We start from the raw sequence: 23,626 nt of genomic DNA, 5'->3' as shown, positions 1-23,626 counted from the left end.
GGCAGAGTTTAGTGGGAAATATGTGTAATCTACTGTAGGAAAAATGCAGTGTGATCACACAAGAAGAGTTTTTATTTCATAATTTGTCAAAAGGTGTTTCCTTGCATGTCAATTTAAACCCTGATAGTTTTAGCCTATTTTAAAATGTTTGTTTCTGATTACAATTTTCACAAATGAGTGCAGTATTTTACAGATTTCAAGAATTAGACTAAGCAATTTTTATCTATGATTACATAGGATATAAGTGTATTTATTGGGGGGGTATTTATATTTTATATCATACTTTTCTTGCTTTACCGTAAAAAAAAGCTACATAAAAAACTTATCAGAAATATGCATTTTGAGGGCGCTATGGATGATAAAGATGCGTTTTGCCATATGGCGAGGACAACAATCGAGTTTTTATCAGGGCTATATGTCCAGTATGTCAGTTTAAATGTGGATCTCTACAAATAGTAGGGATTGAACATTAATATCTCTGAGTGCACCATTTATTTTACACTAGCCAACAGTCGCCCTCACTTTATTCAGCATTACAACAGTAGTTAAATGTATCATATAGGCCTATAATATACTAGTACAAGGTATATTAAGCACAACCTAACCTGTTGTACTAATGGGTGATGTGAAAATAATATTGTTGGAGCACCTCAGCAGCCACAAAGCTGCCGCCTGGATGCACCATTTGTTGTGTTTGCCATAATTTTGGCAAGTGCTAATTTCACTCCTAATGGGCAATTAGGGCTGTGTGATAAAATATATTGTTCAATTAACTTTTAAAGCTTGTATTCAGGGTTGAGTTGAACAATTAGGGAGGATGGTGTTGCAGGTCCAAAGCAAAAACAGTGGGCCTAGTAATAGTCAAACATAAGGTTCAGCCCAAATCATTTCCATACAGTCCCTTATTACATAAAGCAGGATGTGATTGGTTTATGCTTTGAAAGACTTCTTTGATGGCTCGCCTACATAATTATCTGTCAAGGTCCACATTAATTCTGTCAGCTACAGACATTTGCGGCATACCAGAGCCTCTCCGCTGCACCTTGCCTTGAAGATGAATTATCTAACATTAAGTGGTTCACTGAAGAAAAGAGGTGCAATTACAGGCTGACTCACTGCGCTTGTATACCTGATGCTGTAGGTGTGTAGAGGCAGATAAAGCAGAAATATCCTTTATGACCACATTCCCTCACAGGGTAGGTGAGGCCTACGGTACGTACACACTTACCGCACATGGGTGAGGCTGATCCACATTCCCAAGTCAGTGCAGAGACCAAAGATGCTGCTACAAGGTTGTCAAACGGATGATGTGGCCTTTATTAAGATCCAACCGTGGGCAGGAACAACACAATCAATGCATACAGCACAGCAGCAGATCATCAGCCGCCTCTGATGTGGTTGTGACAAAACAAGGGCTGAAATGAAGTTGTTGAGCAGCAGGGTTATGCTTAAATAATAGCTTCTTCTGAGATCTGTTTTTGCATTTTGACCTGTGATGAAAACTGCATGTAAAAAGTAGTGATCCGTGATCTGCTCCTCATGACACAGAATCAATGTGCTCAGCTGTGACTGCAGATTTGTCTCCTTCTAGTGGGTAGATTAAAACTGCAACTCTGTTCAGGAAGTTTCTTAAAACTCAAATGCTGCAAATGTTTTGGCATCTCAAAAAATGGATATCTGACACAAAGGAACAAAGCCTGTAATTTGTTATCAGTATATTAACTACAATGTCTATTTACATTTTGAAAAAACTATTGAAAAAAGTGAATTAACTTTCACTTCGGCCTCTTTTTTTTTTAGAGATCAATTGTTCAACAGTCGCTGTCTGGAATACAGTTTAGGCATCAACATGGACACGGTGTTAAAAAAGTTAAACATAACCCCCAAAGCAAATCAGGTAAATATTTCATCATGTAACATATTTATCATGCAGGCAGCACCAGTCACATCTGTAGCTCGTCTGTAATGTGTGAGTCAGTCAGTGAGTTCATTTTGTTCTAGCTCACTTACAGTTTTTACAGTTTCAGTTTGATGAGTAAAAAGAACCGTCCTTCTAAAATAACAGTTTTAAGCAAATATAACAATTGCCTTTATGCAAATATATATTTATAACTGCTGAGTGTATTATGCAAATATACAAATGTTGATTGCAGCCGACGACTTTGGGCCCTCTGTTCCCACTTTGCTCACATAACGCCTGGGGTGCTGCGCCTGACGGCGATGTCACAGGGGTCAAGGTTCAAGGTCTCAGAGCTCCGTCATCAGGAGGGCTCTCAGTATCTTCTCTCTGTCCAGCCTCATTTCCTCTCCGCTACAAACACAGAAAGATACAAACCTCATGTCGTAAGAAGTTTAATATTTAAGTCTGTTTTCATTTCCTTTTCCTTTATGTAACCAGGTAAAAGTCTCATTGAAATCCCCTTTTAACAAGAAATATGGCCAAAAGGGCAACATAAAGATATTTTTACAACAATAAAGATGATACAAACATTAACAGGGTAAGACAACTCTGCATTACAAAGGCAGATTACAGAAATAGTGAAGTTAGGTAACAGATAAAGAAGTTGTAAAACCTTACTTGTATGCCTTTTTAGGCTGGTTATTAGTCATTGTCACAGACTGAACATAAAAACACTTGGATTCTGCACTTTAGGTTTGGACAATTTATAGTGTAAACAAAATGTGCTTGTTTCTTCCTAACCTTTCTTGTCCAGTTGAATTAATCAGCTAGTTAAATGAATTAATTGTTAATTAAATAGGCGACATTTAAATATGTGATTTAAAGGTAGTGTAACAACATCTAATCACATTAATTCATTTAGAGTCAGAGGCTGCAGAGATGGCTGCTACTGCTACTCTGCTAAGAGAGGCTAGTCAGCTTTTAGCAGGACTAACCTATCTGGTGTTAGTTTGTTCCCATTATGATTAGGTTTTGATTATTTATGTGGTATCACAAATTCATTTAGACCTACAAAGATGTTGGAGCATCAAAGTTTGATTTTGTTCTTAACTTACTTTTGACCAGATATGTATGTACTGTGCATTAGCTTTGTAAGGCAGAACTATCACATGGTCGGCGATAAAATACACAATATCCAGCTAAGATATGTAAACAGGCATGAATCTTCATAACTATTTAAAATAATGTCAAAACAATACATTTACTGTCGAAGCAAAAACATTGACCAAGAGTGCTGTTGCCCAGTGTTTATCGTACCAAAATACTTTTTTTAAAGAATATATTTTTTGGGCATTTTGCCTTTATTGGACAGAGACAGAGACGATACAGACAGGAAACAATGGGAGAGAAAATTAATTTGCCAATTATTTTGATAATCGATTAATTGTTTTAGTCTTTTTTTAAAGCAAAAATGGCAAATATTTGTGTGTCCCAGATTCTGTGTGAAGATGCTTTGGCTTCGTCACGCATGATAGTAAACTGAATATATTTAGGTTTTGGACTCTTGGTGAGACAAAACAAGACATTTGAAGACATCAGGCTTTTTTTTACTATTCTCATTTTATAGACAAAATTGTTAATCAAGAAAATAATTTGCATATATTCCCAGCAAACCTGCCCTTTTGGGGCCCGTGTGAGGCCACTGCGGGCAGAAAATGGGGCCTTAAACATTAATAATTGTTAGTCACGGCCCTAATCATAATGCATCTTAACCACTAGACCACCAGGATGCCCCCCAAATTCTTCCTTCAGATCACTGCAGGAAGGTTTTACATGGAGAACTGAGGCGTGTTACCTGTCGTTATGGGCAGCAAGGTAAGGGGCCAGGCGAGGATTGGAGCTACGGTAATAAGAAGGGGAGAGATGGGGAGAGGGCGAAGGAGAGGGACAGCACGGACTACTCAGCTCCAGAGCTGGCATATTATCCACCTGGAATACACATCAATGTACAATCACACACATACACAGACATTCCTCTGTTTACTTACAGGTAATGCTCAGAGGCTGAATTATTCCCCCCATAAGTATAGTGCATTCAACAAACATGCATTCTTAGTGAGCGTGCGCATGTGTGAGAGTGCGTTTTACCTGTGGGTATATGGACGGCTGTATCTGTTTGTCCAATGAGCTGGTAGATCCTGACTTTGCTGCACTCTGGGAGGAGATGGCTGCAAGTGCTTCTGGGAGATTATCTTCATCTTCATGGTTACTATATGAGCGATAAATTGAGAGTTTTACTTTACATGACCTGCAGGCTGCAATGTTCCTCTTGTGAAAAGCTCAAGTGCTGGTTGGTAGACAGTAATCGAAGGTGAAGTGTACTCACAAGCTGAACTGTCTGACCAGTCGTTTCCTGCGGTTGGTGCTTAAATTGGCATTGGGTTGCAGCCTCTCCGGCGTTGGGTTGCGGTCTTGCCAATGTTGCGTCTTGTCTGCGGTCAGACTGGATGCAGCTGAGTCTTGGGACGAGCTCTGATACCTGAGGACCCAGAGTCATCATCACATGGATTTTAGTCTTGCATACACATTATGCAGAAACATGTGTAAGCATGTAAAATGGGATGAAGGCACCGGCCTGTCATTGAGGGTCTCATTTGAGTTCTTCCCTCTAGGCGTTGTTGGAGCTTCCTTCTTCATCGTGGAGGAGAAGAGGATACTGTTAGTCATATTTCACAGTACACATGGCTGTGATGGTTAGTCTGCCCTGGTACTCACCCTGAAGGCCGCCTCCATCTGGGCCTTGAGGATGTTACACTTGAGATGATCAGGCAGCATCGCCGGGGACACAGGAGGATGCAGAGACTTTTCAGACAGCTGCTTCTCCTCTCCCTGGCAGGGTAATGGGAAGGACGGTAAAGAAATGTGGGATCTTGTTGTGAGCAGAATGGGACAACAGTGTGCGGGGAAAGTGTCTGACCTTGTTGTCCATGTTGACGTGCAGCGAAGGCCAGGGGGGAGAATCATCGTCTGACTCCAGAGCCTTGAGCAGAGACTGAGAGATGTCCATCTCATCTGCAGGGCTGGGAGGAGCTCGACGTTCTAACGCACACAAAGATTAATGAGAAAATGCACTATGGGTTACATTACGTGCTATTCTAAGGAAACCTTTGGTTCTTTAGCTTGAACAGGCTCATTTGGTTACGCAGGGAATACCTGATGAAGTTAGTGTCTAAATAGCTTATTGTATTAATGTGTTAATGATTTACATCCACGGTGGCACATTTTTATAGACGCTGCATAAACAGAACAAACAACACATTCTCATCCCAACTCGTTGCATACTGACGCTTTGTCAGGACCCCTTGGCGTCACTGTCTAACGCACTGGGTAGCTCAGCGCTCCACACAGTCGCAGTAAACATATGATTAACAGTGAATTCAAACTAAAACACTTGCTTAGGTTTAGGCAACAAAACCATTTAGTTAGGTTTAGAAAAACAAATCGTGGTTTGGGTTAAAAATACTACATTTGTAAAGTGAAAGTGAAACTTAATGTTGTGAACACAAAGACAAACAACACATTGTTGGTTTCACATGGGACACAAATAGCAGTCTCCTGGATTAGTTGGACCCATCCACCACCGCTCCCAGCTATGCTTTTTAGTTCTACGTCACCACACTCCCCAACCACTTTCTCTGAGCGTTTAATATCGACACCGATGAGTTTACATTGTGGTTACTTGAAAGCCCAGTGTGTATCAAACAGACGCCACATGGTGCCTCGAGCGAGGGGCGTGACAAAGCATCGGTATTTGGCGCCCTGGGAATGAGAACGGGCCGGAACAAATCAATATTGTAAAGAAAGAAAGTGTGTTTAAAAGGGTCAGTTCACCCAAATCACAAAAACTTATTTTCCCACTGAACCCTACTGGTATCTAGCCAGATCCGTCACCTCAGCACAACGGAGCTGAAAGACATTATGTTTTTGGTGCTGAAAAATACTATGAACTAAAGTAATAATCTTCAAGATTTTACTTCAAATAAATCTCTGTTAAGTCATTATCTATCGCCGAATGAGGTAAGGCCCACTGATGAAAGCTTTGCCTTTGCAGGGTGTCTGTGGCGATATTCCCCAGGAAAAATCACAAGCTGAGATTTCTGGGAAGGGAGATCTAAAAACACACCTGCAAGTACCACTTATCGCCATAGGTGCCGCAAAAGAGAACGAAACGGAGATCATCGAGATAGTATCTTTAATTTCCACTGTATTGTGTTGATGGCACGTCTCAGCACTGTTCAGAACTATCTGCATGGCTGGATACCACTGGGGTTAAACTACATCTTAAAACGATAGTCAGGTGCCCAGGGGATGAACAATAAAAGAGTTTTTTCTTGCTGTAATCATTCCTTTGGTTCATACTGGCCATGAACATTAAAGCCTCTGGACACCCACACAGATGTTTTCAGTTAATCCAGCTGATTAGACCTCTGCTCAGGACTGTGTGGGCGTGTATAGACTAATCGATTGACATCTTCCTGAGTCTCCTGTTAGCTTTGTTTCAATTGTTAGGGCGGGACAATATACACCTTTATCATTCTTATCGATGGAAGAGGATTCGTGACCTCTGTCCACCTTCCACCTGAGCAAAGGTCTAATCAGCCAGAATAACAAACACCTGTGAATGTGTTCTGAGGCTTTAAGAGATCCCTTCATAATGCAGTTTTAGTCTAAGAGATGGGGGTCCTCTGTGGAAAAATATATTCTAACGTTTATCTGAAGCTAACTGGAGGTTTCATTGATCTGGTATCTTCCAAAGTTACAGCCTTTTCAGTAGAAAATCTATCCTCATAGTGGGAAATCGTGGTTTGTGTGTGATTCAGATGAGCTAACACCGGATGCTGACCAACATACAGCAACGAACATGAAAAGAGCATCAGCGTATAGACATATCACAGATTGGACAGCTCTCCCTCAGGCGGCGAGTACTCACTGTTCTTGGTATGTGTGTGACAGAGTGTGTCCTGGCTGTGTGTGTGGCGGCGGTGATGGTGGTGGATCTTGCCAGAATACGAAATCTCATTCTCTTCAACACTGAACTGATGGTCTGAAGCAGGATCGCTCAGAGGGAAACTGAGGACGACATGTGCAATCAAAACAACCTGAATCATTATTATTTGACTTCATGACTTCAAAGTTTCCAATAATATTCATCAACAAACACCGCTATAGTAAAAAGACAGTATGTGACTGTTACAAGTGGATTTAAGTTAAAGAACAATGAACAGATCTTTGCTTTTTGTTTTTTTGCATTTTTGCAATTACAAACATTTTGTTTATTTGAAAAGCAATATGGCAACATTCCTAAAGGCATCATGTGATTCGAGTAAAGTCAACACACTATAAGAGCAAAACATTGGCCACATTTTGTGTAAACAGTTCAGCAAATCCATAACCTGTTATAACAATAACAATGTAAAGCATATTCAAAAACCTCTCTTTGACAGCACAACACCACAAACGCAGGATTCTAGTTCTTGGTCTATTTCACACTGAACTATAACTATAACTATACATTTTAAAGCAGCTTAATCCCTAAACCAGCATACAATTTGTGCTTAACTCGACCCCTTCCACCTGTTGAGAATCACCTCATTCAGCACTCGCATCACTTTATCTCATTCAACTTGAAGTGATTTCAGCTGTCATAAGATTTCTAAGGCATGAAGACACGTTTAATCTTCAAGGCAGATTTGTGATCTTGCAGTAAACATATTGAAGGATTAAAACACCAAACATGACGACATGAAAATGTCCACAAACGAAGCAAGGCACAAAGCTGTTAAACCTGGTCCTGTCTTAATTTGATTTGTGCTCTAGTGGTGTACTTTAGTCTATATCAAGTCTTTTGCTTTATATCTGTATGAGTAGTGGAGATGTTTGAGGAACCATGTTGATGAGACATTCTGAGCCATATTAATGTAAAAAATCAGCACCTCCCGAAAAAAGTTAGTTTCAATGGATTTTGTCACTTTTATCGTTAGTATTTGGCTCCGACAGGATAATCATGCTGTAACAGTATTTTTTCTGTCTTTGGGATCTGTGAACAGGAAGTGTAATGTTACCATTGAGTCAGTGAGTTAGCTGTGGGCTACAACTTTACATTTTTGGCAAACTGGCACCATCAAAAGTCTGCCGAATTAGCTGTTAGCAGTTCCTGTTTGCGATTTACCCATAGATATACAGACAACTATCACTGCATTACTTTGACACTGAAGAAAACTTAAAAACGTGATGATTGTCAGGCAAGTTCTGGAGTTATAAAGTATCTTTTTTTCTGATTTCTAGGTGGATTTATGGACGTTTCGCTGAGATACTGATATCATTGGAAAGTGTAAGTCACACTGTTTCAAAAGATATATCACATGTGATATATCGTATCACGTCTGTGTGTTCAGATATGACTACATATGACTCCAAGAAGGATTTTTGACGCATATTGCAGCAATCTTTTAAAAAGGGTCGTCAGTTTTAAGGTGCCTTAATTGCCTCCATCAGCTGTGTGTAAAATCCACTGCTGTTGATGCAACTGTTGATTGTGTTGATAAGCGGGACAAACTAAAATAACTTCCTGTTGTGTTCAGAACACCGGTATTCACCGGTCCCTTTCACCTCACGTCTCTCCCTCTGCACCTTTTTTGGGATAGTTCATGAAGGTGAAACACATGAGGGGATGTGACAAATGGATGATGACAAAGATGATGAGGATGATGGAGACAACTGTCCAATTGAGTCATCATCAACAGAGTTTCTCTCTCAGTGGGACACCAGTCTGTGTAATTCTCAGTGTTAAGAGTCTGAAACGGATTCCCAGTTCAAACAGAGGTCAAAGCGCCGTCATGACCTTATCCCTGTAAACCACACTGATGGATCCTGGGAAGGCGCCGCTGGTTCGCTCAGGGACGGGAGGATGACTGGACACGGGCCTCGCGGACTCGACAGAAGGCCTAAGCGTGACAGGGAGATGGAGGATCACACACACACGAGCATGGAGGTAGACAAGACAAACACAGACAGGTGAGGTTTATGAGTGACATGAAGTGTGATGAAAACGTGAGTGACTTCGTCTAAAAATAGAAAATCCCTGAGTCCCCTGAGACTAACTCACATCATCTTCCTGAAGCAATTTAACAAGAACAACGTCATTGAGTATCTCTTAACCCTGCTCTCTGTTGTCATCTGTGCTCGGCTGTCTTACCTGTGCGATGGCGTGTGTCCGGAGGGCTGCAGGTAAACCGGAGGCGTGAGCGCCGAGTGGGGCGGGTGCCACGGCTCGTGGCCAATAGGAATGTTGTGCTGGTACTGGAGGGGAGGAGAGGATTGAAGAGACGATGAAATTAAATGTTGTCACAAGAGCGAAGCCAAATCAGTGGCTGCTGCATGTGCGTGTGTGAAAGTAGGTTATCTGAGGTCACTCACTGGATGTAGGCTGGGATCAGGGCTGGCGTGAGAGCTGGAAAATATGGACAATAATCACTGATAGCAGATTATCAAACCAACTGGAAACATTATATGTGTTTTTTTGAGTGTGTTGAACAAGCAAAGTATCCTCAAAAGGTCTGGAAAACCCTATAAAATGACACTTTCTTTTACAAAAGAGCTATTTCGGTGTTAGTGTTGAGATTATCCAGGCCGTTATGTGGATTAAGGTCAAGGTTAGAGGATAAGGAATGAACGTAATAAATGGAATATCCTCACAAGTGCAGCAATATGAATGTGCATGTGTGTATTGCGTATATTTGTGGGTGTTTTTTTGTGTATTTTACCTGATATGTGAGGGCTTGGCCGGGGAAATGGAAGCTGACAGAGAGAGAGACATGAAGAAAAGTAGAGCAGCAGGAAATATGACTGTTTGTCACTTTATCTTCATTTATCTGAATGCAAGTCTGTTTTTCAGTCCAGACTCTTTGCACACATGCTGTTACTCTGTTGCCAACACTTGAATCTTAATTCATTTTTCAGGGCTGAATGACTGCTCAAAATCCAATAAATAAAAGGTGTGTGGAAGTAAATACAGTGTGCAGTCTGCAGCTGATCATTCATGCATGATAAATTAGAGGCTTGTGAATCTGCTGTAGCTCACAGAAGGTGGGAAGTATCGAAGAGTGCTGCAGGTGTTTTTGACAAAGTAGAAAGGTGACACTTTAGTGTAACAACCTGGCTTATGAATGAGAAACCTGTTGAATTAGTACTTGATTTTAGACATTTTTAGAGAAACCCCTGATATATTTACAGGCTATAACTTTTCCTTTTCCCTCAAATAATAGAACTTTTCTGAACTACAATGAATTAAAACAGAATGCGACCTTTATGATAGGCACATAAAGGACTAAACAGGTGCTGTTAGCCATCAACATTTGCATGTGTTGATAAGACTCACCTTTGCCCAGTGACTGTGTGCGGGAGGGGTACCTCTTGCTCGGCCGTCTCTCGAATGTGCTGGCTCTCCTCAGTCTGCCTCCGTGAGTGGCCTGATACTCTGTTTTACCACTGACACAAACACACAGAAGTATAAAAGTTGTTACTACACAGCGACACTACAGACTGCAGTCAGACCTCAGTTCATTTGTTTAGAATTAATTTCTGAGTAGGGTTGTAACGGTACACTGGTATAAAGGTATATAGAGTACCACTAGACGTTTATCATACCGTGCACATTTGCTTATCTACGGTATTAAACAAAACTGACATAAGTGTGTGTGTGTGAGATAAAAATATACAGATAGGAGCAGTCTGGCTGCGATGTTGTGCACCTATAGTATATGTTAATTGTTAATAATCATAGGACATTATTTTAAAAGTTCACAGCTGATGTTATTTTTCATTTAGTAGTAAATTTAACATGCTGTAGTGGTGCTAACATGTAAACTAACATGCTCCAGTCATACAATATATTATAGTTACATGCTACTTTTTTTTATCAGGTTTATAATTATGTTTATTATAATTATGTTCTAATTCTTTTAAGGGGTATTGTAGCTGATAATAATAATAATAATAACAATAATAATAATAATAATAACAATAAAATAATAATAATAAAAATAAAAATAATAATAATAATAATAATAATAATAATAATAATAATAATAATAATTGTGTAATACCGTATACCGTGAAACTGTGATATTTTCTAAGATGGTTATCGTATTGTGAAAATCACATACAAATCTTACAACCCTACTTCTGAGGAACTAAATCTAAAACAATTCATTCTCACTTTAAGGATAAAAAAAATATGAAGTTATATTTTATTTTTATTTGATTTAGACAGTTTTTGTGCCACTATCAGGAAAACTGCTCCTAAAATTGTTCATAGTTTTTAAATCATTCTTCTAGGTTTGAGAGGTTTAATTAGAAAGCAGGTGAAGTAAAACAAAAAGGTGTTCCTGTTTTTACTTCCTCCACCTGTAACTTGAGTTTCTAATCCAGTGACTCCAATGTAAAACAGACTTCACAATGCTTTGTTTCGCCGCTCCAACAAATGTCAGGAAGTACCCTTCAAGTGTGAAAATTTACTTTGACCATCTCTGATAATAGTCAGAAGAAAACAAACAATATGAAGGGAATATCTCAGTCGCCATAGGAACAGGTCCATGTAACCATAGATACACTGTAACCATAGATACGAAGGCTCTGTTTTATGTGACACACTATTCCCCATATGCTGGTACTAGTGCTGGCCTCAACTACCTGAGGGAGCCAACTTGTATTATAATAATAATAGTCGTTAATACACTTAACTGATCTACCTGAATCTGAAGCGAGACCCGAGTCGTGTGAAGTCGCTCTGGCTGGCCTTGCCTGTGGCTGGTTGGCGTAGCCGGAAGAAAGCGTGGCTCTCCACGGCGCACTTCCACAGGTGTTTACAGCTCTTGGAGCTGGCCAGCTGGAAAACAAACGTGTGCTCTTGCTCGCGACCCTGCACAGTCAGAAAACAAACAAATACACTGTCAGCCGCCTGTGCTTGTATGTATACAGTGTGTGTGTGTGTGTGTGTGTTTGTGACAGGATACAAACCTGATCGTCGTCCTCCGTCACGACCAATGTGAGTCGACTCTTTTTAAAGTCCAGCCGAGTGATTTTGGGCCTGGATCACACACACAGACACACACATGGACAACAACATCAAGGACTCTTCATTAGTACCTCAGGTTTGAGTGTTGTTTAAGGAGGTTGAGACGATTAGAGCAATGGTTCCAAAACATTTTGAAACCATTGCACCTTAAACAGGTATATTAACAACAATATTAAGTGAATTTATACACAGTAGGCCTTTTCTAAATCACTCAAGAAAAAAAGTCTATGGTTATGTTGCTGTGCAGATAAATATCTCAATATAGCATGAGAAAAATGTGTTTTTTGGAACATTAAAGCATGTAAACATGTTCTAGTAGAAACCCAAAATACAAGTATGAACATGAAAACGACACCCCACTTTGGGAACCACTGGTTTGTAGATGCGTTCGATGTACTTACCAAAAGAAGAGGCCGATTTTGTTGAGGCCTTCAAAGACTAAAATGCCAGTAGGAGTGAGACCTAGTGCATATTCTCCTCCATCTCTGCCCTGAAGACACAACACACACACACCTTTAGTTGTCAAACACACCTGTCATGTAGTGACACTTGCGACAGTAAAACACACTCACACACCTTGACAAAGTGCATATCTACTCCGTAAAGCTCCAGCCACTTGCACTTGTTGAGAAAAGAAATCTCTGCTTCTGACGGGCTCTCCCCCCTGAGGATTTCAAATAAGACACCATATTTAGTTTTCACAATAAAAATATCACTTTGTCCGTCACCTCAGTTTCTGACAGTCGCTCTTGCTGCATGACCTCTGCTGGTCATTGATGTTAGCTCAGAGTGTGTAGCCCTCTGTCTGCGTCCCTGACTCAGTCTTCTTGGTGTCATGTGTAAGAATGACTGCGAAACTTAATGTGGGTTCGTCCTTGTGTGGCTCCGTTGGCTCGGCGAAGCACAGCATATGTGTATGTAATCTAATCCGAGACGGGAGCAATCAGAGCGCGGCTGGGTTAAACACTGCCCAGAATCAATCAAGACCCTCCAGGGATTAATCCCTTAATCCTTCATACAAACCAGTGAGAGCGAGGCCGAGGCGGAGGAGGAGAGGACGGAGTGAAATTTAGACGCGCTCATCAGTAGAAACGCTGGCGCTGAAAGGCAGCAGCAGAATGACTTCCTTTCCTGCTCAGCGCTCAGCTTTTTGCCCCAGTTGTTTCGTCCAATGAGGAGATAAAACCTGCTCAGGTCACTGGACGCCCTCCAATGAGTCAACAACGCTTTGTGGCAACTAGTGCACATGCATGTGTGGAAATGTCCTTGATTTTAGTGGTTGACAAACTCCCATTTTCTACAACAAGTCAGACGGCGAATAACCTTCAAACTCACCTGAGGTCCAACCACCTGCCGAAGATGTCGGCCTCCATGGGCTCGCTCTGTTTGGGAGTGAAACGAAACTCAGACACCAGCTCAGGAGAGTGCTCCAATGGGTCGCAGTCTCCCATCTCACCTGGATACGGATGCACAGAAACACACACACATCAAGATATACAGATGTAGGAGAGCAGCAGTAGGACTCTTCCCTTCACTATGTTTAATCATTTCCTATTATTCCGTAATTCACAATAAATAAATAATCAAATATACAAGTGGACTAAATGTTACAAGTGGATTTTCATATCAAAGTTAAATGGATGGAGATCAATGGCCTCCCAATACATCGAAAATCAATCGAAAAGTCTACTTACTTTGTAAACAATATGCCGCCAGCTCTACTGACATATCGTACGGACATTTCAATCTGACCAGAGGAAAAGAGAGACACTGGTGTTAGTGTGAGTGCATTCGTAGTGTACATGTTATCATGTGTTGCAGAGACATAAAAGCGTCCGAATGCCCTACACTGTGTGTGTGTGTGTGTGTGTGTGTGTGTGTGTGTGTGTGTGCGTGTCAAGGAGAAGAGGAGCAACCCTTTTCCTAAAATAAGCAGCCCTCTGCTGTTCCTGATCTTGAGCTTTATAATAGAGCTGGACTCTGGGGATCCGTGGCCCAGATAGAGTCAGGAGGAGGGAGAGGGGTAACACGCTGTCTCAGTGTGTGTGTATGTGTGTGTTTGTGCACGCAGGTTTGTGTTTGTGTGGAAGAAAGCAGACTCCACTCTACAGAAGTCCCCCGAACTCTAATGTAGGTGACCCGTGTATGCGCTCCCACAGGTGCGAGTGTGTTTATAGCAGGTTTAACGCTACTTTTGAGAACCAGAAGTCTTCACAAATGAAGAGAAATTACCTGAGAATGACGCATGAGGACTTGTTTTATAATACTTTATATTTTGTTTTCTTCTGTTCCAGTTATTTCTGAGGTCAGATTTAGAGGCATTTTAACTCATTTTGAGCACAAGAGTTTTCAGTAATCTAATTTAGTTATTTCCTTTTACTTCAACAATAATGAGGTCAACACATTCTTAACTTTTAACCCCTTAACATTACAGTTGTCTTTTTCTGTTTGCCCTCAAGTTATTGTCTCACAGCATCACATATATATTCTGTATCAACTTGTTCCAGCTCTTTAATAAAGCTACAATAATATGCCCCTTTCACAGCAGTCATCTTGACATGTCAATGCAGGATAAACACAGGTGTAATTAATATCATTAGTTAAGGCCCTGTTCCATTAAAGTGGACCCGGGTCCTGGTATATTGTGCATGCTGGCTCATTGGTATGGCTGTGACTAATTAAAATGGGACCATAATTAATTTTATCAGTTACACCTGTGTTTACTCTGCTATGACATGTTGAAATGGCTGCTGTGAAAAGGGCCTATACTGTAGAGTGAAATATCCAAAGACAAGATTCAATGTTTTGTTTGGCTGCAGCTCTCCATCTAATAGAAATATCATAGAAGTCTTGTGCTTCATTTTGAACAAATTTCCTTAAAATTCATGATCATATTTAGTATTGCTGTAAACCTTTGGTTCTCACCTAGAATTAGAAATAAAGTTCTGTGAGTTTTAATAATGTTTGGTTGCACACCATGTGTTTGTAATGACTGTCCCACCATCAGGCTGCTGCTTACGGGGTTAAGAAACATCTTAAACCAACACCTTGATTGTTGAATAGTTAGAATAAGAAATAATTGTCAGTATGTTTTCATTTTCCTCTTTTTATTTGGACCCGTAATTTACTTCCTATCCTTATTTATATAAGTGATGAAGGCCTACTGGAGCTGGGCGATATACCCAAAATCTTCTATCACGATATAAGTCAGTTCATGTCTCAATAATGATATATATCACGATACAGCATGTTTTCTGGTAGTTCAATAAATAAATAGTCTATATGAAATAACCACATGGTAAAGCCTATTGTTGTATACTCCTGTGGGAATTACATACTTGACAAATGAAAAGTAAAAGAGTATTTTCTCATTGCAAGAACTTAAGTGAAAAAAGAAAATAAAAAAATATAGGCCTAGCCTTTATCGCGATAGAAATGTAACAGAAAAATATTATACGATAGACATTTTTATATAGTTTTGACGATATATATCATCATATTGCCCAAAATATGTAATATAAACATATGCATGTAATACATAAAATGGTAGTATATGTGTTTATATATACGTGTGTATCTGTCTCTGGGTGAAATATAGTGTAATTTGTGTGCAATGTCAGCGACAAATTAAAGGAACTTACTTGGCAGACAGAATATCTTGTCGAAGCTGCAACACGAACAGATACCTGTTGGTGTAAAAAGACAACAACACACAAGAGTGAGAGGCTGAACATAAATCAATTGATGTATCACAGGCTTTACCTCAACTCTGACACATCATTTGTTTTAACAAGTCTCCCTCCGTTTGGCCTTGATTTGAATCTGCCCACAGCAGCAAAGTAATTAGCCTTACGTCCCCTTTGGACCTCTGCACCGGGCTCCTGAGAAAACCATGTGTGTTCATGCGTGTGTGTATGTGGGAGAGAGTTTTTTTACCTTGTAAATTCCTCACGCAGGTTATTTGGCTCAGAAGAGTAAAATTTCACCCTGAAGAACAGTCTGTATGGAGGCCCGTCTAAAAGACAGAAAGAGAGAGAGAGCAAAGTGTAAAAAAAGACAGTATGTGTAGGTGTGTGTGTGTGTGTGTGTGAGAGAGAGGTGGACAGAGATGAAGTAGTAATTTATTGAAAATTAATTCAATCAAATCAAATCTTCTTATGATTTATTTTATCCGTTTTCATCTCATCCGTCACCGTCTGATAGGCCATAAATCTTCATTCACCCGCATTTCTCTGTAACCTACTTTATTACCTCTTTCCTGTTTGACTTCAACATCCATCAGACTTTGTTTTAAAGGCTCCTGAACTACAGAAGGGGACGACGAACAAGTAGGACAACATCAGTCTCTCCTGTACCATTCATCCCCCTGTTACACGCTGGAGAGCAAACAAGGGTACGGCTCCTAACGCACATGCTAATCACCATGTCAACATTGGATAATGTGCCACCTGCTCCCCATTCACCTGCTTCCACATGCACATACAACACGATGCACATTTTCCTGCACACACACACACACACACACATATAGGCCTAATTAGACAACCAGTTGAACTTACCTCGGATCTGTTTCTTTATAAGCTTGGACATATCCAGCCAGTGCTAGAAGAGAGAACAGAATAATAAATCTCAGCTTGTGGTCGACTGTGAGAGAAGTAAGAGGTTGTTACTCACTGAGACTTGTTCTGTGTCCATGAACTGCAATCCAAAGTAGTCCGTCTCCACCAGATCTATGTGATACATGATCTGGTCAAAAAGGTCCTGGCCTTTGGACTTGCTCTACAAAAGAAGAACAAAAAGGTGAAATATTTTCAGCTGAGCTTCATGTGTTGTTTGTTCTTATCTCCTCTGCTGTAGTAACCTGATCTTCTGCAGATAAACTGAGTCTAGAAACTCGAGTTTCACCACTCAGGTGGCTGCTGGATTTCACTGTAATTTAGGCACGAATAGTATCTTAATCTGTAAAGGACAGACACTTTTTGAAGCCAGCTTGTTGCCTCAGCACACAGCATTTTATATCTATTTGTTTAACCTTGATTCAGTCTTCACCATTGTGTAACTAGTGCTCCTTTGAATGTAGCTTCTATTGGTGTATTGTGCTTTTATGTAAATGTGCTTTAATGTGTCCTGTCTGGATGTGATATGCTGTGTTTTAATGTACCCTTTTTAATCCTGCTTTTTTTTTTTTTTTACCCTTTTTAACTTGGGATGCAACTACTAAGTGCTTTACATTACATTGGAAAAGAGATTTTAAATCTAAATGGGACGATCCCGGATGAATAAAGCTTAATAAAAATAAATTTAAAAAGCGATTACTCTATGCCTGAGGTCTTCAAGTTGCTCATTTTGTTTGGCCATCAGTCCAAAACTCAAAACTATTTAATTTAAAGGGATATAAAACAGAGAAAAGTAGCTAATCCTCACATTTGAGAAGCAGGAACCAGTGAGTTTTTGACATTTTTGCTTGAAGCAGTTAATAAGTAAACAAAATAGTTTGAGCTTTAATTTGAGCTGTATGTCTGCTAGATGAGCCAGCATGCAACCTCAGCACACAGTATTATATATCTATTTATTTAACCTTGATTTAGTCCTCACCATCGAGTACCTGGTGCTCCCTTTAATGTAGCTTCTATTGGTGTATTGTGTTTTTATGTAAATGTGTTTTAATGTGTCCTGTCTGGATGTGATATGTTGTGTTTTAATGTACCCTTTTTAATGGTAGTTTTTGCACATACAAAGCAAAGACAAATGTATGCCTTTTGTACGCAAAAAGTAGACTAAGTATTTTCTATTCTACTCTATAAAAGCAGCAAAATGACTTAAAGTGTGCGTGTGTGTGTGTGTATGTGGGTCAAAAAGAGAAGCCCCTGAGGGAAAGGTGGTTATTCAGGCGCTTGTCAATAACACACACAAGTCATTGTACTTAAGCACAACTGGCACCATTTTGTCCCAAACTTCATCTGAACAACTGGTGAGCAGAGCGGCGCCTCTTCGCCCAGCATGAACATCTAACCCCGGTCTGACCCACATAACACACAGTGGGTGTGTGGAAAGATGACAGCCTTGTACTTTGGATCCTGATAACCAGTCTAAACTTCCTGGTGAGCGTATAAATGTGTGAGGAAATCAGTGGTATTAAAGGATTGGGGACGAGGGGGGGAGGAAAAAAAAAAAAAGAATCACGCTCTTGCTCACTGTGCAGTCTGTAGTTTTAGAGAGGCTGATTGAAATCATAGCCTCTATCAACAATGTCAACCACACTGGAGGGAATATTTTACTGTTCCACCTTGTGTTTTCAAGTGACAGGCTAATAAGCTTTAATAGGCGAGTTTCAAGCTCTGTTCAGCGCAGCTCCTGACATGAACCAACTTGTTCCAACACACCTGTAACTAAGCAGCCAGCTTGACAAGCCCTGTGTCATTTTGTTGTTGAGAGCTGTAACGAGCTGTGGCTTTGTGTTATTGCTGTAATCTCCCTGTTGGACTGTAAGAGAAAAACTCTCTCCCCTGATAACCCACTTTCACGCCGTCCGAGCGTTTCAGAGGTGACGCATGCACGCAGCAGCTTCTGTGACACACGCAACCTTCAAAATGAAAACATCTTACGAGAAGCCACTTGCGCACGAAAGCCCACACACTCGCTCATCATCCCACCTACCCCGCACACACACACTCGTAGCCCTCGCCTGTGACACAGAGTCCCCACAGTTATAACTCAGATCAGGTAGTCGGGGAATAAAGGGAGATGGAGATGGAGATGGAGATGGAGATGGAGAACAAGCGGAAAAAAGAGGAGAAGAAGAAGAGGGAGTGAGTGTGAAAAGAGTATGAGCAAGGGAGCAGGCCACAGAGGGAGTGTAAAAGAAGATTAAGAGGGAAGGTGGGAGTCAAGAGGAGAGCGGAGATTGCTTGAGGAAGATCAGATACAAGCAAATAGACTGAGAGAGAAGAAGAAGAAGGTGAGAGGAAGAAGAGCACACAGGAGGGGGCAGCTTCAGGTCTAGCTCGGTTAGATTTCCCAGCAGTCAGAAATGGGGAAGTAATGTGATGAATTGTCTGATCATCATAACACCATCTGGCACCACTCACTGTACAGGAAGAGACACACACACACTAGTACTATATAGGCCAGTCTGTGATACAACAGGCAGAGGGACTTTGGTAACTTATCTGTGCCAATAGACACATTGTAGACACACATTTCAACTCGGGATGCAAATACCGAATGATTTACATTACATCGGAAAAGAGATTTTAAATTTAAGATACGCTCTGATTTTGAAATTCTCACTTCATACTTTTTATTAAAAAGAATAGATTAGATGGATAGATATTTTAGTTGCTTTTTGTGAGTTGATATAAATGTAATTGATTGTATTAAAGGGACTGTTTGTAAGAATCAGAAATTGGTTGTAACAGCGACACCTGTGGCCGTTAAGTCAACGAAAGTCCGCTCGGTGAGACAGTGAGACGACACGTCAGCTTAAACCACAATATCACTCTATATTTCAGCTGCTTAGCAGTAATGTTAGCTGACCAGACGAAGGTCTCTCCATGAATCAATGCTGATCCTAGTGTTGGCTTTTCCTGCTTCAGCCTCCCGACCGCGGCCGGAGGGCGAGCTGAGCGAGCGAGAACGAGCGTGCTGTGTGAGCGAAGGCGAGCAGGCAGGCAGAGGAGCAGAGTACAGCAGAGACTCCGGCCCTGGAGACCAAAGCTACGGTCTCCTCCGCGTCATCCGACGGCGTCCTCCGACCGCGGCCAACACTGTTTTACAAGACGGGCTTCACTAGATAGAACTTTGTGGTTTTGGTGCTTCCGTGTAGTTTGTGTTGGAGTCTGAGTCTGAACAGCGTAGCCACACGTGAGCGCGCATGGGACACCGACCCGGATTGATTTATACGTGTAAGAAGTTACAAACAGTCCCTTTAAATGGCCGTATATGATATTGTCTCATATTGATCGCAGGAGAGATGCACCGATACCGATACCTGATCGGATATCGGGCCGATACCGACTCAAATAGCTGGATCGGATATCGGTGTCATTGGGGGCCGATCTGTTAAATTCAATTTTATGTTTATATACTGGAATTTTGAGTCCTTTTAAAGTTTTGACCAATTTGTTGCTGCATTAAATAGATTTACACTTGAATTGTAATTCCTGTTCATTTTGAAGATTTATTTTGCCAAGTTGTTGGATGGACGCGTTATTATTTTAATCATAAATAACAATTCACAAAATGTATGTTATCTGCTGCATATATATTCATTTGTTACATTTTGTTTTGCAAAGTTAGGAAAGCGATGTTTACGTCAAGCCTGATGTAGCCTTACACATAAAAGAATGATGGCAGTCACTTCCACACAGTGAGGCATGCAGCTTATCAATTAAACACTGGTATCGGATTGGTACTCGGTATCGGCCGATACCCAAAGCCCAGGTATCGTTATCAATATCGGGACTGAAAAAGTGGGATCGGTGCATCCCTAAATTGCAGAATCGAAACAAATCCAAATGGTATCATGGCATACTTTGTAATATCAGTAGTCCAAACATATATAATATCGTATCGTGGTGAAATTTGTGATTTTCACCACAAGATTCTACTTTTACTATAATAAAATGTATAATTATTCAGATCAACCTGAGTTGCAGTTTCTCCTCTTAATTTGAATAAAAAAAGTTGAATTGACCACCAGGAACCCCCACAAGGTCCCCATGGGGGTCCCCGGGCCGCACTTTGACCCACACACACACTGACCTGGACTACCAGCTATATAGTCCTGCACCAGGTACTCTGTTGTACTCATGCACTCACAGGTAAATCCACATTGACGTCGGACCCGTCCAGCAGCAGGACCCTGCAGGTGATGCTGGTCCTCGCGGTACCGGCCGCCGGGATGTGGACCGACGCTCCTCCGCTGACCACGGCGGGAGCGTGAATGACCTGCTGCTGATGAGCCAGGAGCAGGGGGTTCCCGGTGACCCCTCCTGGTCCCGGTCCTCCTCCTCCTTTACCGTCCCGCTCGTCTCTCTCTCTCGTCTGCTGGAAGCGGCTCCGGGAGCGGCGGCTGAACGTCCGGCGCAGGAAGCCCATCATCTTCCCGGTGCACCAGGTGAGGAGGTGTCCGGTAGAACTGCTCGGTGACACCGGAGTCCTCCTCCTCCTGAGGAGTCACTCAGCGGGCTCGGAGGAGACTTCAGGGCTGCCGGTCGGTCCTCAGGCTGCACCGGGAGGACTCCAGCTGCATACTAATGAACTAACGACCCGGTTCTACCGACAGGACTCTGTCACGGAAGCAGCCCTCCTCCTCCTCTCCGGTGCACCTGCCTCCCGCCTCGCCTCGCTGTTGCGCACCGACTCTCTAAAATCCCGGAGAAATCCCTTCCCGACTCTAACCGGGTCCGGTGGAGAAAGTCCTGTCACCGTCACCTCTGTTACCGGACCCCGGTGCTGCTTGTTGTTGTTGCTTATTCCCTTATAACACCGGAGAACCGAAACTAGTCCGTCTACCTCTCCTCAGGTAAAAAGTCAACCAGTGGAACTGGACAAACAGAGTGAACTGCGCCTGCGCAGAAGCACCACACCGAGCACAACTAACTTCTGTTCCTCCGACAGACCGACACCGACCCGTCTGTCAGCTGCCGGGGAACCAGCGCCTCCTGTCGGCCACCGGGCGGCCTGGTGGGGGGGATACAGCACATCATTAGTGGTTCCCAAGGTGAGGTCCAAGGTGCCTCAAGGGTCGTTAAAGGGTTTCCAGGAGGTCCCCAAAATAATCATAATGAATGAAGGAATGAATGAATGAAGGAAAGAATGAATGATTGAATGAAGGAAGGAAAGAATGAATGATTGAATGAATGAATGAAGGAAGGAAAGAATGAATGATTGAATGAATGAATGATTGAATGAATGAATGAATGAAGGAATGATTAATTGAATGAATGAATGAATGATTGAATGAATAATTGATTGAATGAATGAAGGAAGGAAGGAATGAATGAATAAATGAATGATTGGATGAATGATTGAAAGAATGAATGATGAATGAATGAATGAATAAATGAATGATTGAATGAAGGAATGAATGAAAGAATGAATGAATGATTGAATGAATGGATGAATGAAGGAATGAATGAATGATTGAATGATTGAATGGATGGATGAATGAATGATTTAATGATTGAATGAATGAATGATTTAATGATTGAATGAATGAATGATTGAATGCATGATTGAATGAATGAATAAATGAATGAATGAATTGTATTCTGGGGTATCGTTCCTATGCAGAGGGTAGTTTAGTTTATTTATTGACTACACTGAGGGCGCTTTATGTATTAATAATCTATTTATTTATTGTGTTGAGTTGAATGTGCTTCTTATTTTGTACTGTAACTACCTTGTGTCTTTTCTACCTTTTCTTTTCTTAAAGCTGACTCGGTGTAAACTGATCAGAATTCCAATGTACTTTAGGTGCAAATGGCAAATAAAACTCTTGAATCTTGAATAGTATTTCTGTAGCACATTTCATACACAAGTAAACTCAATGTGCTCTAAACATAGAAAGCATTTAAACAGACAGAAAACACATAAGAATACAACACATAAGCAAAATGTGGAGCCGATCCCAGCTGACATATGGGGCGAAGGCGGGGTACACCCTGGACAGGTCACCAGACTATCACAGACAGAGAGACAGACAACCATTCACCCTCACATTCACACCTGCGGGCAATTTAGAGTCAACAGTTAACTTTAATTAACCTGCATGTCTTTGGACTGTGGGAGGAAACCGGAGAACCCGGAGAAAACCCACGCTAACACAGGGAGAACATGCAAACTCCACAAACACAAACCGGGTTTGAACCTGCGACCCTCTTGCTGTGAGGCGACAGTGCACCTCCGTGCAGCCCTGTTCAGATATATTTTCTGTAAAATATTGTGAAAGTCTTAAAAGCTTTTAAAATTTTATTTTATTGCATCTAAAACTATTATAATCAGCCTATAAATTATTTTTGTGTCTTTGTGGCATTTTTTTTTTATTTTGAAATATAAAGTCAGTACCTGTAAATCAGAAAACTTCCCAAATTTCCCATTCCCACGCCATACAAACACACTAATATAAATAATAAAAAATATTTCCTCAAGTAGGGTGAATATATATTCACCCTACTTGAGGAAATATTTTTTCTTTGCTGTTAACCTGTGTGACATTTTTTGATATGCAACAACTTTTCCTTCACACAACCCTGTGAAGAAGGCTCTCCAGGCGTCTTCCGGTTTATACGATACGATAATACTTTATTGTCAGACAGGTCTCAAATTTGTTTTGCATCATAGCAGCTCCATTTGCAACATCACAGAAAGGACAAAGACAAGAAATAAGGATACATACATTTAAACATTACAATCACAGAAGACGATATTCAGGGCCCTTCAACGTACATTTGATCTTGGATTAGGTTCCATATACAGTTTTAGCATTGACTGAGAATCCCTGAGTTCCTGAGAATAATTATCGATCCTTCTGTGTAAATTATGTGTAAAACTGTAGACTGTGAAAATATGACCTCAGACCTGGTCGG

General features: G+C 41.1%; 1 protein-coding gene across 3 annotated transcripts; it reads right to left on the bottom strand.

The window, feature by feature from the left end:
* Nucleotides 1-1,293: 1,293 nt before the first annotated feature.
* On the bottom strand, nucleotides 1,294-21,642 carry epb41l4b (erythrocyte membrane protein band 4.1 like 4B). 3 transcript variants are annotated; one of them, XM_037784554.1, is made up of 23 exons: nucleotides 20,856-21,642; nucleotides 16,710-16,814; nucleotides 16,595-16,637; nucleotides 15,972-16,050; nucleotides 15,677-15,721; nucleotides 13,730-13,782; nucleotides 13,371-13,491; nucleotides 12,612-12,699; nucleotides 12,437-12,525; nucleotides 11,978-12,047; nucleotides 11,710-11,879; nucleotides 10,338-10,447; nucleotides 9,724-9,757; nucleotides 9,377-9,410; nucleotides 9,156-9,259; nucleotides 6,891-7,030; nucleotides 4,878-4,999; nucleotides 4,676-4,789; nucleotides 4,536-4,591; nucleotides 4,287-4,439; nucleotides 4,049-4,169; nucleotides 3,756-3,889; nucleotides 1,294-2,311 (listed from the first exon to the last, which is right to left on the bottom strand). In XM_037784554.1, the coding sequence occupies exons 1-23, from the start codon at nucleotides 21,135-21,137 to the stop codon at nucleotides 2,248-2,250; spliced, it is 2,331 nt and encodes a 776-aa protein (XP_037640482.1). In that variant the 5' UTR covers nucleotides 21,138-21,642; the 3' UTR covers nucleotides 1,294-2,247. The 3 variants fall into 3 exon arrangements, with proteins under 3 accessions (XP_037640482.1, XP_037640483.1, XP_037640484.1); XM_037784555.1 differs by having other exon boundaries at nucleotides 4,536-4,588; nucleotides 20,856-20,952; XM_037784556.1 differs by lacking the exon at nucleotides 3,756-3,889 and having other exon boundaries at nucleotides 20,856-20,952.
* Between the last annotated feature and the right edge of the window lie 1,984 nt (nucleotides 21,643-23,626).

Source organism: Sebastes umbrosus, chromosome 11, assembly GCF_015220745.1.
Source record: "Sebastes umbrosus isolate fSebUmb1 chromosome 11, fSebUmb1.pri, whole genome shotgun sequence".
Taxonomy (NCBI): Eukaryota; Metazoa; Chordata; class Actinopteri; order Perciformes; family Sebastidae; genus Sebastes; species Sebastes umbrosus.
Note: the sequence above shows the minus strand (reverse complement) of the source record. Positions and strands in the feature narration are given on the sequence as shown.

What these genes read in the sequence shown, in the direction of transcription:
- epb41l4b (XM_037784554.1), bottom strand. Translation starts at nt 21,137, where the DNA reads ATGATGGGCTTCCTGCGCCGGACGTTCAGCCGCCGCTCCCGGAGCCGC. An exon ending in GCCAAGCCCTCACATATCAG is followed by an intron (nt 9,411 to 9,723) that starts GTAAAATACACA and finishes CATATTTTCCAG; the next exon opens with CTCTCACGCCAGCCCTGATC. An exon ending in CTGGTCAGACAGTTCAGCTT is followed by an intron (nt 4,170 to 4,286) that starts GTGAGTACACTT and finishes TCGCTCATATAG; the next exon opens with TAACCATGAAGATGAAGATA.